Raw genomic sequence first — 13686 nt, forward strand, 5'->3', positions numbered from 1 at the left:
GCTGCTCCCTCTTTAGCCACAGCTCCTAGGATATCCTCTGGTGCCTTCAATATCACCGAGAACTTGCTGAGCTAGGAATCTTATCCTGGAGTCATCTCTCTGTACTCAAACCCACAGACTTCAAGAGCCTGCGTGAACCCAAGGAGAACTCCCTAGAAGTCCAGCCCATCCTGGACTCCAGACTCCAACTCATTCCACAGAAGCTTCGAATCTGTGAATTTGAATACACTGTGCTCTTTTGCCTTTTAGAATTTGTATCTTTAGGGCAAGATCACTTAACAGCCAGCCTTCTCTGATAAAAGAAACTGGATACAACAGTTTCACAGCATATTATCTGCCCGGCTACCAAGAAAAATAGGAGGAAGGAGAACACAATTCACCTCACAGCAATCATCTTTCATCCCCTTCTTTCATTTCCCAAATAAAGTATGAGTAACTGTGAAAAAAAAACAAACAAAACCAGTTTGATATAGGTCTCACCAGGCTAACGTCATGCTATCTTCAGGGCTGTGATCCTTCTGGCAGCTCCAGGAGAAAACGAATTTCTTGACTTTTTCAGCTTCTAGAGGCCTCTTTCCCCTTCTTTGGCTCAGGGCCCTTCCTCCAGTGAGGTTGGCCAGTTGGCTTTGTCCTTCTGGTCTCTCTGGAGCTGACCTTTCTGCCTCCCTCTCCCATCTTTCCAGGACCCTTGTGACTACATTGGGCCCACTTGGCCCAATAATAATCATAATGCCCATCTGCACTGGCCCATCTCAGGATCCTTAATTTACTCACATCTGCAGTGTCCCTTTTGTCACATCAAATGTAACACATTCACAGGTTCCAGGGAACATGTGGACATTTTTCAGGACCATCATTCTGCCCACCACACTAGCCCTTCTCCACCTCCCATTTCTGGGGAGGAACCAGTGGGGAGTTACTCCCTCCTGCCTGTCTGCTGGCACCTCCCTCTCCCCAGTCTGGACGCTCAGCTGAGAGAGGAAACACCAAGGAACCAGGATCACAGGTGTCAGCCACTGCTCCTGGCCACTACAGCACGTTTCATAATGCAAGGACTGTGTTTCTTCTGACAATGTCCCCAACTACACTGTTCTCAGTGATTTTCTTTACCATTTTTATATGCTCAGTGCCACACACTAGTAGCATCTAACAACTAGTGAAGAAATGGATGAATTTATGCCTTCCTGCCCCCACCTGCCTGTCATCTCTGATCCACCCTGATCCAGTGTTCAAGTTTTTATGTATATTTTAGAATTGGATAGCCTTCTTAAGGGCATAGTTTGGTCAACACACATCACACATAGGTAATAACATTAATAAAATTAACGTTCATCATTTAATCTCTACAACTGAGGACTGACTCTTCAGGACCTTGGGGGGCATTATGATGAAAACCAGTTAGATGAGCATCAGTGATCCCACTTCCAGCACCCTGCAGGGGAGGAGAAGTAAAAATGTCTCCTGGTTCCTCAGCTATTAACAGAAAGTTGTTCTCTTCAGGAAATACTAGACATAAAGGTATTTATCTAGATCATTTGTCTCTTCCTATAAAGAATGGTTTTTGCCTTCTTGGGAGTAAAATGGGGATATCACCTATGTCAAAAGAATGGTTGAGAAAATTAAGAAAGATAACGTATAAAAAGTGCTTAGCACTTTGTCTGAGCTTCACGAGTGGTCCCACAAATTGTAGCTATCCTTATCATTTATAAAGTTAGCCCAAAACATTCCAGCTACACGATTGTTTCAATGGCTGTGACTATGGACAAACAGGAGTTCGCCCACTGTCCATTGGCTTCCACTGGTTTTCATGTTGTTGGGGACTCACTGTCTTTCTCGGCATCTTTAAGTACACTATAAGCTTTGGATGTGGCATGGTACTATTAACTCACTGGAAAAGCGAGAAGCAGCTGATATATTTACAAAGAGAAGCCTTAATTCTTCAATACTCAGGTAACTAAATATCTAAAGAGCCAGTTGACTTACTGTATTTTTGTGCTGTTGGTTACATTTTCTATCTAGAGCAGTGGTTCTCAACCTTCCTAATGCCGCGACCCTTTAATATAGTTCCTCATGTTGTGGTGATCCCCAACCATAAAATTATTTTCGTTGCTACTTCATAACTGTAATTTTGCTACTGTTATGAATCATAATGTAAATATCTGACATGCAGGATGTATTTTTATTGGTACAAAGGGGTCACAACCCACAGGTTGAGAACTGCTGATCTAGAGCAAATGACCACCCCTTAACAAAGCATTGCTCTGAATCTTGTGGGGTTCACTATTTTACAGGGGCTCTCCTTATAACAACTCTTTTTTTTTTTTTTTTTGGCTGGGGCTGGGTGTGAACCTGCCACCTCCGGCATATGGGGCCATCGCCCTACCCACTTGACCACAGGTGCCGCCCCCTTATAACAACTCTTAACAGGTAGATTCTGTAAGTCCCTCTTTAAAAAATTTCCTTTTTCTCCCCCTGTGACCATAAAAGCAGTTTCATGATTACTGAAGGACGCTTACAAATTATGGAAAAATGTGGAAACAGTTTACTATTCCTTTACCATGTAATCATTGTTAATATTTTCACATTGTGTTTTCACTAAGAAATGATCTATCTTAAAAATAACCAATTTTTTCTTAACTGTTTTGCAAGAACATTTTCAAGTAGCTGCAAGGATGGAGATCAGTATAAAGCATTACTATTACTCATCAAAGAATTGTGGATCTGGTTTATTTCCAATGCATCACACAGACCAAAACTTTTGTAGAACGCAACAAAAGTTAATCATCTGAAAATGGACAGGGACCTGGATGTTGTGGCAACGTCAAAACATGAAATTTCCAAATAAGTCTCTCAACCTCCTGACTTATCACCGGTGAGTTACAAACAGTCCACAGACCACCAGTCAGTGCCACACAGATCCAAAGTCCTGCCACCTGCCCACCACACAGCTTGGGGGGGTCCCCAACGCTCACTTGAAGGAGGCCTAGGGAGGCAGACACATAGGTTGCTCAAGACTTGAAGCTGGACAGTGGCAGAGTCAGGATTCAAGTTCATTTATCTGACTCCCAAGGAAAAGCAGCTAATCATAACAGAAGCAAAAACTATCTGGGTGAAGGGCACAATGACTCAATCTGTACAAAGACAAGGTACATAAACAAAACATGTGTACCCCCTAACATTCTGGGGGAAAAATCCCCAACACCACATTACTACTTCAAATGGGAAGGAACTTCTAAATTCTTGAGACTATGTAAGTGCTATTCGAGGGACGCTAATATTAGTCTGTCCATGGGAAAGAACCCAGCACAACAAACACACAAACATCCAGAGACACTGTCCTCCTATCTGCGTCTTCGGCCGTGAGGTCTCTCCCACTCTTTTCTCCTAGTTTTTATGTTTATTTGGCTGTGAGGTCAGCTGGTGCCCAAGTGAGGAGGAGGCAGAGCCCAGGGAAGGGGCTGTCTGGGTGGGGGCAGAGCTGGGATTAGAAGTCCGGCGCTGACACTACCCACCTCCCAACTGAAGGGACCTGGGTACTGCCCTGAATACTGCCCCCATGGACGTGATCTTGGGGAACTGACTATTTGGATTTCATATCAAATATCCAACACGCCCTGGCCAAAGGAAGATTTGAGTCCGGGTCACACTTCCACGCCCCACGACCGAGGTCTCTGCCCCACGGCTGCAGGACTTGGGAGGGGACCCCAGGTAGAGGCTAACTTTAGTATGGCCGGGGGTGGAATCTGTGGCCGGCAGAGGTGGCCCCTTCCCAAGCCCTGGGTTGGATTTTTATTTTGTTCATTTTGAAAAAGTCGGAGTCTGGGGCGCGCTCAGATTCCCCGCACAGGTGCCGCGGGGGGTGGGAGAAAGCCGCTGCAGAGCGTCTCGCTTCACCAAGGCGAAATGTGAATGTCCCCTTCCCGGGAGCGCTGTCCCAGGGCCGGGGCGCCACGCCAGGCGGGGGCTGCCGGGCGGCTCCCTCCTGTCCTTTAGCTCCTAGACCATACACTGCCCGGAATTCCCCGCCGTCCACCCCCCAACCGCTGCCGGCTCCCGCAACCCGAGAACCTCCACCAGGTTCGGGAGCCTCGGGCACCAGACGATAGGAACACTCCGCAGACCCCACGCGATCGGGGGACCCTGCGGACCCCACGCGATCCGAGCACCCCGCGGACCCCACGCGATCTGAGCACTCCGCGGACCCCACCAGGTGAACGAACCCGGTGGATCCCACGCGGTCGGGGGACCCCAGCCGCCGCGGCAGCTTCTTCCTCTGGCCTCCGGGGCCCCAGGCCCTACTTACTCAGCCGGGGCGCCACGGCGCCCAGCGGCGGCAGCAGCAGCAGCAGCAGCCACAGCAGCGGGGGCTGCATGGCCCGGGGCGCGCGGCGCAGCAGCCGAGGCCGCGGCGGCTCAGGGATCGGCCCGGCCGCTGTCCGGGGTCCGCGGAGCCGCTGGCGTCGCCGCCCGGGCAGCCATGGCGAGCGCCGGGCTCGCAGGGCCCGCCTCTTCCCGAGCGGCTGCGGCGGCGCCTGGCGGAGGAGGGGAACCGGCTCGGCCGCCCGCGCCCCGCCCCGCCCCGCCCCGCCCCCGCGCGGCCGCCGGGACTTTCTCCCGCGCCGGCTCCGGAGCTCCACTCGGGCGGCGGCGTCCAGCGCGGCGGGGACCAAACCATCGAGGCCGGCCTCCCCGAGCGCGGATCCGGAGGCCTGACACTGAGGAGGGCGGGACGGAGCCCGCCGGGCGCCACCTTGGGGGACCACGATCCTTCTGGAAACACCCCCGGAGCCCAGAGCCCGGGTGGGGCCTCGCGGGGTCTCTCGATCCCTCTCCCGCCCTCTACGCTGCTAGTTGGCGCCTAGATTGTCTTCCCTTTAGCTTCAACTTCTTTCTTAATAGCAAAAAAACACGTATTAAGCTTTTAACCCCATTTTAAAAATAGTTTTAAGGGTATTGAGGTTAGAAAGGGCCACATTAGAGGAAAGAGTGAAGTTGGGGGGACAGTGAGCACAGAGCAGTGGGAGGGAGAGAGAGAAATTTCCCGCTGTTCAGGGGCGAGAGGTGCAGAACTGGACGTCCCTGCGGAGCCGGGCAGGGACAGGCCCACTCTCCACGCCTGCGCCTGCGCCTGCACCAGCTGGAGAGGGAAGATGGGCCACCAGGGCAGCTCAGCACGGAAGGAAGGGGGCAGAGGAGGGACAGGGTGAGCGGACCGGGAATTAAAGGTGAGCCTGCCAGGCAGGGCGGCAACACGGTGTTTCCAAACGCAGGCCTTCACATCTGGACTTTCCACATTCGTTTATTTCCTTTCCGTAGAACGCTTTTGAAATTGGCCAGCCACTTAAAATAGGTGATGAAATACTTAGCAGGTATTTGAATCTTGTATTGGATTATTTCCAGACATAGAGGTGGGGGGACGAAGAAAAGGGAGGGGGCGTAAGGGGAGGGCCTTGGTGTGCTCCCCCTTACTCAATGGGCACCATGTAGGGTGTGTGGCCTTCAGGACACAACTACAAGAGGGACTCTACCTAAGAAATGCAAATATCGTAACCTAGTAGTTTGTACTCTCACATTAACCTGAAAAAAAAAAAAAGACGTAGAGATGTTAAGCGAATAAAGAAGGCTGTAAACTGTAATCCTTTCAAAAATGATGATTAAAAGTGTCGGGGGAGGGCGGCGCCTGTGGCTCAGTCGGTAAGGCGCCGGCCCCATATACCGAGGGTGACGGGTTCAAACCCGGCCCTGGCCAAACTGCAACCAAACTGCAACCAAAAAATAGCCGGGCGTTGTGGCAGGCGCCTGTAGTCCCAGCTGCTCGGGAGGCTGAGGCAAGAGAATCGCTTAAGCCCAGGAGTTGGAGGTTGCTGTGAGCTGTGTGAGGCCACGGCACTCTACCGAGGGCCATAAAGTGAGACTCTGTCTCTACAAAAAAAATAAAAGTGTCGGGGGAAGTATTCCAAAATACAAACCCGAAATAGGTTGTGGGATTGTGAATGGTTAAACTGTTTTCTTTTTTTAAAATACTTTTCTGTTCCCCCCCCAATGCATCTTTTATAAGGGAACAATCGTGTTAAAGAAAAGGGCAAGTGTCACCTGCCTCAGCCAAGGCCAGAAAGGACCTGTGACCCCCTTGGAGACAGCATGTTCATGAACAGCCCCTCTGAAGCCTGTGGTCCTGACCTAGGTCGCTGGAGAGTCTCTTTCCAGAGCTCTTCTCTGCTAACACTTTAGATGTCCTCAAACATTTTTTTTTGCAGGTTTTGACCGGGGCTGGGTTTGAACTTGCCACCTTTGGTATATGGAGCTGGCGCCCTACTCCTTGAGCCACAGGCGCCACCAGGTCGTCCTCAGACTTTTTAAACAGGGGGCCCGTTCACTGTCCCTCCGGTCGTTGAAGGACCAGACTATAGTTTAAAAAAAAAAAAAAACTATGAACAAATTCCTATGCACACTGCACATATCTTATTTTGAAGTGAAAAAACAAAATGGGAACAAATACAATCACACCGCCTCATGTGGCCCACAGGCCGCAGTTTGAGGACCCTGAAGAAGGTTGTTTATATTTTTCCTACATTAAGTGCTTGGCAGAAAACTGAAAGGACCTCACTCTGTTCCCTGACTGGGCACGGTTCTCGCAATATCCCAATTGCAAGTTGTTGTCTCCCAGCCCTAAAGCAGCTTGTGTTGTTGTAAGGCCAGTTTCTCAGGAGTTGACCTATCATGCTGTTCTTCTTGACTCAAGACTCTGGAAGTCATTAATAGCAGACTCTTACTTCCACTGAAGCTCCCAATCTAAAGAAAACGGGAAGCTAACCCTACTGGCGGTGGCCCAGCGCCCACTGCTCTTCCTCCCTTTCCATTTCCACTTGCAGGTCATCATTGCCTAAAGCTCTTAAGTATAAATAGTTCCCGCCTGCAGTTTCGCCCTTTGGAGGCAGATTTACTTGAACTTTAGTGCCCCCGTCCACTTGCAGGGATATGGCAAGGCTGTGGAAAGGCACCGTGTTCACACTGTCACGTGCTTTTGTGAAATCTGCAAAGTGAGAGATTTTAACTCCAAATGCTCAGACCTCTGTCTCTTTCCTCTTTGAGTTTCCTTCCAATCCCTTCTCATGTGGGGTGGTGTTGCAGAGGCTGTGAAATTTTTGAGAAATGTCTCAACGTTTTATAGTGTATCTATCTGTCTAGCTATCTCTTGAGAGAGAGAGAACAAGTCGTGAAGTTAAAAGAAATTTTTCTACACTATCAATCATTAAAAAACACACACAAAAAAAATTTTTTTGAGACAACAGACTTACTGTATTGCCCTGGGTAGAGTGCTGTGGCATCATCATAGTTCACAGAATCTTAAATCTCTGGGGCTTGAGACATAGTCAGAGTCTCCCGAGTAGCGGGGACTACAAGCGTGTACCACCATGCCCAGCTAGTTTTTCTACTTTTGGTAGAGATGGGGTCTTGATCTTGCTCAGGCTGATCTTGAACTCCTGAGCTCAAGCAATCCACCTGCTTCAGCCTCCCAGAGTGCTAGAGTTACAGGCATGAGCCACTGCGCCTGGCCAAAAAAAAAACAAATTTTGTTGACTAAAAAACTTACTATTTCTATAGAGAATATTTTGATAGAGGAAAGACTGAATTAACTTTCTATTTCTATAGAGAAGATTACAAAAGGTTGTCATATATAGAGGCAAAGATGACAGTAAAAGTAGGTAAAGCATTTTATGCAAGTGTCTCAGATAGTTAACCAATAGAAATAGTGTTTATTTTTTGGATTTTGTGATGTTAGTGGTGTCAGGTAGCTCTAAAAATTTGTAATGTGTTGTTTATTTTCTCATTCTAATTACTTTTGTGCTTAATTTTATACTTAGTTGTGTATTCTTTCATAAGGAGGGCTCCATATACACATAAACTTCAGCCCTGAAAAACCTAAATCAGCCCATTTCTTTCTATTAATTTGCTACCTTCCTGAAACATTTTCCCCATAGTAATAGTCTAGAGGGGCTCCCCTCTTTCCCTGGAGGGGGACGTGGGTGGCAGAAAGAAGCCAGCATTTCTGGCTGATGAGGTGCCTCTCCATGTGCTGTCACACTCGGTCCTTGTGGGAGTGGGGGAGGGGGAGGGCGACAGCTGCCCCATGAGGAGACAGCAGACTTCAGTAACTTGCCCTGTGGCAGGTTTGCGCTGTGCCAACTCTGCTAAGCTGTGACTATGTTTCCTAGAATTTCCCTCCCTAAATAGTTCCGAGGTAGCATGGGCCGGGAGGGATGTTTGTATGTGTCCTAGGCCATTTTCTGTTGCTTATACCGGAATATGTGAAACTGAGTAATCTGTAAAGAAAAGGTATGCCGGGCGGCGCCTGTGGCTCAGTCGGTAAGGCGCTGGCCCCATATACCGAGGGTGGCGGGTTCAAACCTGACCCCGGCCAAACTGCAATCAAAAAATAGCCGGGTGTTGTGGCGGGCGCCTGTAGTCCCAGCTACTCGGGAGGCTGAGGCAAGAGAATCGCTTAAGCCCCAGGAGTTGGAGGTTGCTGTGAGCTGTGTGAGGCCACGGCACTCTACCCAGGGCCATAAAGTGAGACTCTGTCTCTACAAAAAAAAAAAAAAAAGAAAAGGAATGCCCTTCTTACAGTTATGAAGGCTGAGTAGTCTGAGGTCAAGGGACTGCACCTGCTGGGAGCCTCCTTGTCAGGAAGAGTCCTATAGAGGTGCAGGGTATCATATGGTAAAGAGGCCGAGTGTGATAAATGTCTTCCGGTCTCTCTTGCTCTTCCTGAGAAGCCACCTAGGGAGTCCCACTCCCATCCTACTCCATTAATCCATTAGCCCATTAATCCATGAATGAATCAATCCATTTTCATGAGGGAGGGTCCTCAAGACCCAATCACTACCTCTTGAAGGCCCAACCTTTCTCTTTTTTTTGTAGAGACAGAGTCTTACTTTGTCGCCCGCAGGAGAGTGCTGTGGTGTCACACACCTCACAGCAACCTCCAACCCCTGGGCTTAGGGGATTCTCTTGCCTCCCGAGTAGCTGAGACTACAGGCGCCCATCACAATGGTCGGCTATTTTTTTGTTGCTGTTTGGCCAGGGCTGGGTTTGAACCTGTCACCCTCGGTATATGGGGCCGGTGCCCTATCCACTGAGCCACAGGCACCGCCCGTGAAGGCCTCACCTTTCAATATTGCCACACTGGGAATTAAATTTCCGAAACATAAAATTTGGCAGACACAAGTCTAGAAGTGTGCACAACTGGGGAAGGTGAAAGTGAGGGGGCAGCCACATTCCTTTACACCTGGGAGGTTGGGGCAGGACATTGTCACATCTTCTGTGCTTGTGCTGTAGATAGTGGAGCCTCTGGATCTCCCACCGGTCCTGTGTGGTTGTGTAAATTGGAGGTAAGGAGGTGAAGCATCGCCAAGGGGGTTCCAGCCCGTCCCTGATTCCTCCACCTCTGCACCTTCTCCTGCCCTGAAGACCTCAGGTTCCAGCACCAGACAAGGAAAAACAGTCTCACCTGGACAGGGTTTGCATCTTTTGTGTGTGTGAAGTCACATTCCTATAATGTAATAAAACACACTCATATACACACACACATCACATGGGTTTCTGCTCCTCTGATCAAAACCTGGCTGATCGAGTCCCTAGTTACACAGCCCGTGAGTGGCCCTATGGGCTTCTGGCCAGCCCTATCCCTGGCATTTCACATCAAACTTCTTATCCTTCCATTCAGTTCTCCTGTAATCAGGCTGGCTCCGAGCCTGATCTGACCCTCCACAGCTCCCTGCTATTCTCTCAGTGGGTCTTTGCAGCTGTCCTTCTTGAAGGCTATCTGCCTCTTCTGCTGCTGATCACCCCACCTGCTCACCCTTTTCCCTCTCCCTACACCCACAATCCAGATTCTAAAACTTCATCTCTGCCCTGGCCTTCTACTTCCGGAGGACTTTGTCATCTTCCCTGACATCGGTGTCCTTGTTGGTCTTCAAGGACATGGGCACCATGTGTGCTGGTAGGTGAGTGTCCCCGATGGATTGAGACAGAGCCACCAGAGCTCCGAACACAAAGTCCACCCTGGATCATCACCAAGTGTGCCCTTGATCTGTGGCTTGGTATGTTCTCTTCCAAGAAATTCCAGTATTAACAGAGGGAATGGCACATCAGCAAAGGGACCAATCCCCTCAGGTCTCCAATGATGTATTTTCTCACTTGTCATGGGCCACAACCTTCTCCTTTCATCATCCCACAAATGTTGTATTTCTACCTCCCCAGCAGGGCCACCATAAAACCTTATTCCAAAAATGCTTAGTCTGGCCCGGCTCATACCTGTACTCCAGCTTTGGGAGGCTGAGGTAGGAGGATTACCTGAGTTTAGGAATTTGAAAACAGCTTGAGCAAAGCTAGAAAATTTAGGTATTGTGGGCAGGCATCTGCAGTCCCAGCTACTCAGGAGGCTGAGACAGGAGGACTGCTTGAGCCCAAGAGTCTGAGGCTGCTGTGAGCCAGACTGATGCCATGGCTCTCTAGCCTAAGTAACAGAGTGAGACTGTATCAAAAACAAACAACAGGCCAGGCGCAGTGGCTCATGCCTGTAATCCTAGCACCCTGGGATGCAGCGGCCGGAGGATTGTTTCAGGAGTTTGAGACCAGCCTGAGGAAAAGCGGAAACCCCATCTCTAAAAATAGCCTGGCATTGTGGTAGATGCCTGTAGTCCCAGCTACTCAGAGGGCTGAGGCAAGACAATCACTTGAGCCCAAGAGTTTGAGGTTGCTGTGAGCTGTCACGCCACCGCACTCAACCCCAGGGCAATAGAGTGAGATGCTGTCTCAAAAAAAAAATCTTACTCTTTTTCTAGTCTACCACCTCCTATTGAGGGCCCTCACAGAAGTAACTATTACAAAATACAACGTTCTACATTTCATTCCTCCTTAAAATGAGGAATTAACAGTATTTTGAAATTTGTGAAGAAGGAGAGAGAACAGGCAAACAAATGAGAAAATTTTACAGTTCCTCTTAATCCCTTTGAAAAGAGAAGAGACTCTTACATTTTATTTACTTGTTTTTGAGACAGAGCTGGGTAAAGTGCCATAGCATCGTCATAGCTCAAAACAATCTCAGACCCTATGGACTCAAGCGATTTTCATGCTTTAGCCTCCTAAGTAGCTAGAACTATAGGTGCCTGCCACAATGCCTGGCTAGTTTTTCTGTTTTTTTTTTTTAGAGATGGGGTCTGGCTCTTGCTCAGGCTGGACTTGAACTCCTAAGCTCAAGTAATCTACCCATCTCAGCCTCCCAGAGTGCTAGGATTACAGGCGTGAGCCACCATGCTGGCCCTACATTTTAGATATATATCAAAGTCTTAAAGTTCCTGGTCCTGGTGTGTGTGCAAATGTCTACTACCCCACGGACAGAGCCCGGAGCCTCCAAAGCTGCCAGTGGGAGCTGGAAGGGGCAGGCCTGAGATTTTCTAATGGGTTCGCAGGGCAGCGTTTAGTAATGAAACCTCTTGGGTTTTGTCCTTCAGAGAAACTCAAACTGATCCCTGATTTCTGGAAAGATTAAGATCATACCATTTTCTTGAGTGTTTAAATGTGCTTTTTGGGTTGCTGTAAACCTCCAGGAAAAATCTGGCACAAGTGGGGACAGTTCTTTGACAGAGGGCCTTCAGGGAGTCAGTCACCTTAGCGCCGTCAGCAAACTGGGAGTCAAGCCCATATTCTCTAATACAAAGAGGTTGATAGAGTCAAATGTAAGGACCCACCCAAATAGAACTGTCCCATCCAGGAAGGAATGAATGCTCCACCCAGGAAAGAGTGAATATACCAATCCCTACTCCTCTGACCCTCTAAATTCCCATCCACCTTAACCCATGTACTGACTCCTTTCTCGGAAATAAAGGCCGCATTCCCCACGCAGAACCTGGACTCTGATTTCCTTTCATTCATGTCTCGCAATAATTTCTCATTTTGATCCTTAACCTCTCAGAAGTGCCATTTGTTGAGATCCTCCCCTACGCTGCATATGAGGTCGGGCAATTAAATTTGTGAACTCAACCTATAAAAAAGTGCTACATATCTCATTGCTGAATATCAAAACGGTCAAAGTACTACCCTTGGAAGTACCTGTCACTGTACCAAAGGTCTGACAATTAAGTTCATGACCTCATTCTGGAAAAAGTGCTTTGGACTAGGCACTGGCATTGCTGCATAGCTTCTTAAGCGGAGTACTATGAAGGTGACTGTTCCGCAGTGAGATAATGCAGCTCTTTGTCTAGGATGAGTTTGAGAACTTAATTGTCAGACCTGGTATACTGCTGTTGATTACATAACAAACCTACAAGGTAGGGGGTAGTAGGTATTTATGTTTTTTGTCCAGCATGTTTCCAACACCTTTTACTGTATTTGGGGAAATTTCAGTCTTAGAGTATGCCTCTTCCATGCATAAAATCCAAATTCCCAACCTCTTTTTAGGGAGGATACATCTTATTCACACTGTGCCAGCCCCACCCCCGTGGGAGCATCCTTCTACTATATACCTTCCTTGGGCCAAAAATCACAAACGAATTCACCTTCAAGAACCCCCTGGAGCTCTCCACAGACCCTGATTTCTTGATCATTTTCCATCAAGGAAATCAGTCTCATATAACTAAAATAATTTTACGTTACATTTTCTAGAAGTTAAGAACACTTGTTCTCTCTTTGCAAGCATACATATGCAAACATACAAACATACCCCTTGAAGACATTCTAGGCCAGGTGAGGTAGCTCATGCCTGTAATCGTAGCACATCGGGAGGCCAAGGTGGGTGAGTTGCCTGAGCTTAGGAGTTCCAAAAAAACCTGAGCAAGAGTGAGACTTCATTTCTACTGAAAATAGATAAAACTAGCTGGGCATCATGGCTGGCTTCCATAGTCCCAGCTACTCAGGAGGCTGAGGGAAGAGAATTATTTGAGCCCAAGAGTTAATAGAGTGAGACTCTGTCTCAAAAAACAAACAAACAAACAAAAAAACAAACCACTCTTTATTTTCAGAATATGTATTGGAATCTTTTTTCCAAATGTGTATTTTGATTACTGTTACTCTTTGTGTTTGAAAATGTGTACCTGTACCTCTTGTAAATCTCATATACTTTGGTTTTATTCACCTGTGAGAACTGGAGTCTTCGACTTCTGTGTGTGTGCGCGCGCGTGTGTGTGTGTTTGGAGGGGGTTCTGGTCCTTGGCTAGGCCAACGTGCGAAAAAGAGCCCACAGAATAGAAATGTTAAGGAAGTGAATTGAGTACTACCTCATCTGGCCTCTGTCTGATGATTGTTTAAGAAACAGCACTAGTTACACAGAGTTTTAAAAAAACTCTGCTTGTATTGCCAAAGCATAATCTCACTGGATGAATCAGCCCCAGTTAATGCTTTCCGTGTTCTGCACCCAAGTCAACAGTTGGCATCGCTGGTGGCAGACCTGCATTGCCACAGTGAGGAAGTACAATTCTAGCCACAAGTGAAGAAACCCCATGCTTTTTTTCATTCTCCCAGGAAGCCTTTGTGGCAGCAAACACATGACCTCCCCAGGGCTTTCTGAGCTGCTGGGACCACCGTGGAGGCTCCCAGCAATGCTGGGGACCTAGCTGAAAAGCCCCAGCTCAGAAATGGGTGACCCAGTTTCCTCCCACCAGCGCGTGCTGTGGAGGCCTGCCAGGA

At 48.3% G+C, this 13686-nt stretch overlaps 2 protein-coding genes across 3 annotated transcripts in view; both read right to left on the reverse strand.

Annotated features, from left to right (window-relative positions):
• Window positions 1-4737, reverse strand: part of IFNGR2 (interferon gamma receptor 2) — a 31901-nt gene extending 27164 nt beyond the window's left edge. Inside the window, exon 1 of the mRNA XM_053564576.1 lies at window positions 4304-4737. Within this exon, the coding sequence (XP_053420551.1) occupies window positions 4304-4373 (70 nt within the window). The 5' untranslated portion in view covers window positions 4374-4737. The remainder of the gene's footprint in view (window positions 1-4303) is intronic.
• The window catches only part of IFNAR1 (interferon alpha and beta receptor subunit 1), a 148385-nt gene that overhangs the window by 47051 nt on the left and 87648 nt on the right, over window positions 1-13686 (reverse strand). The gene's annotated exons all lie outside the window — the stretch shown is intronic.

Source organism: Nycticebus coucang, chromosome 16, assembly GCF_027406575.1.
Source record: "Nycticebus coucang isolate mNycCou1 chromosome 16, mNycCou1.pri, whole genome shotgun sequence".
Taxonomy (NCBI): domain Eukaryota; kingdom Metazoa; phylum Chordata; class Mammalia; order Primates; family Lorisidae; genus Nycticebus; species Nycticebus coucang.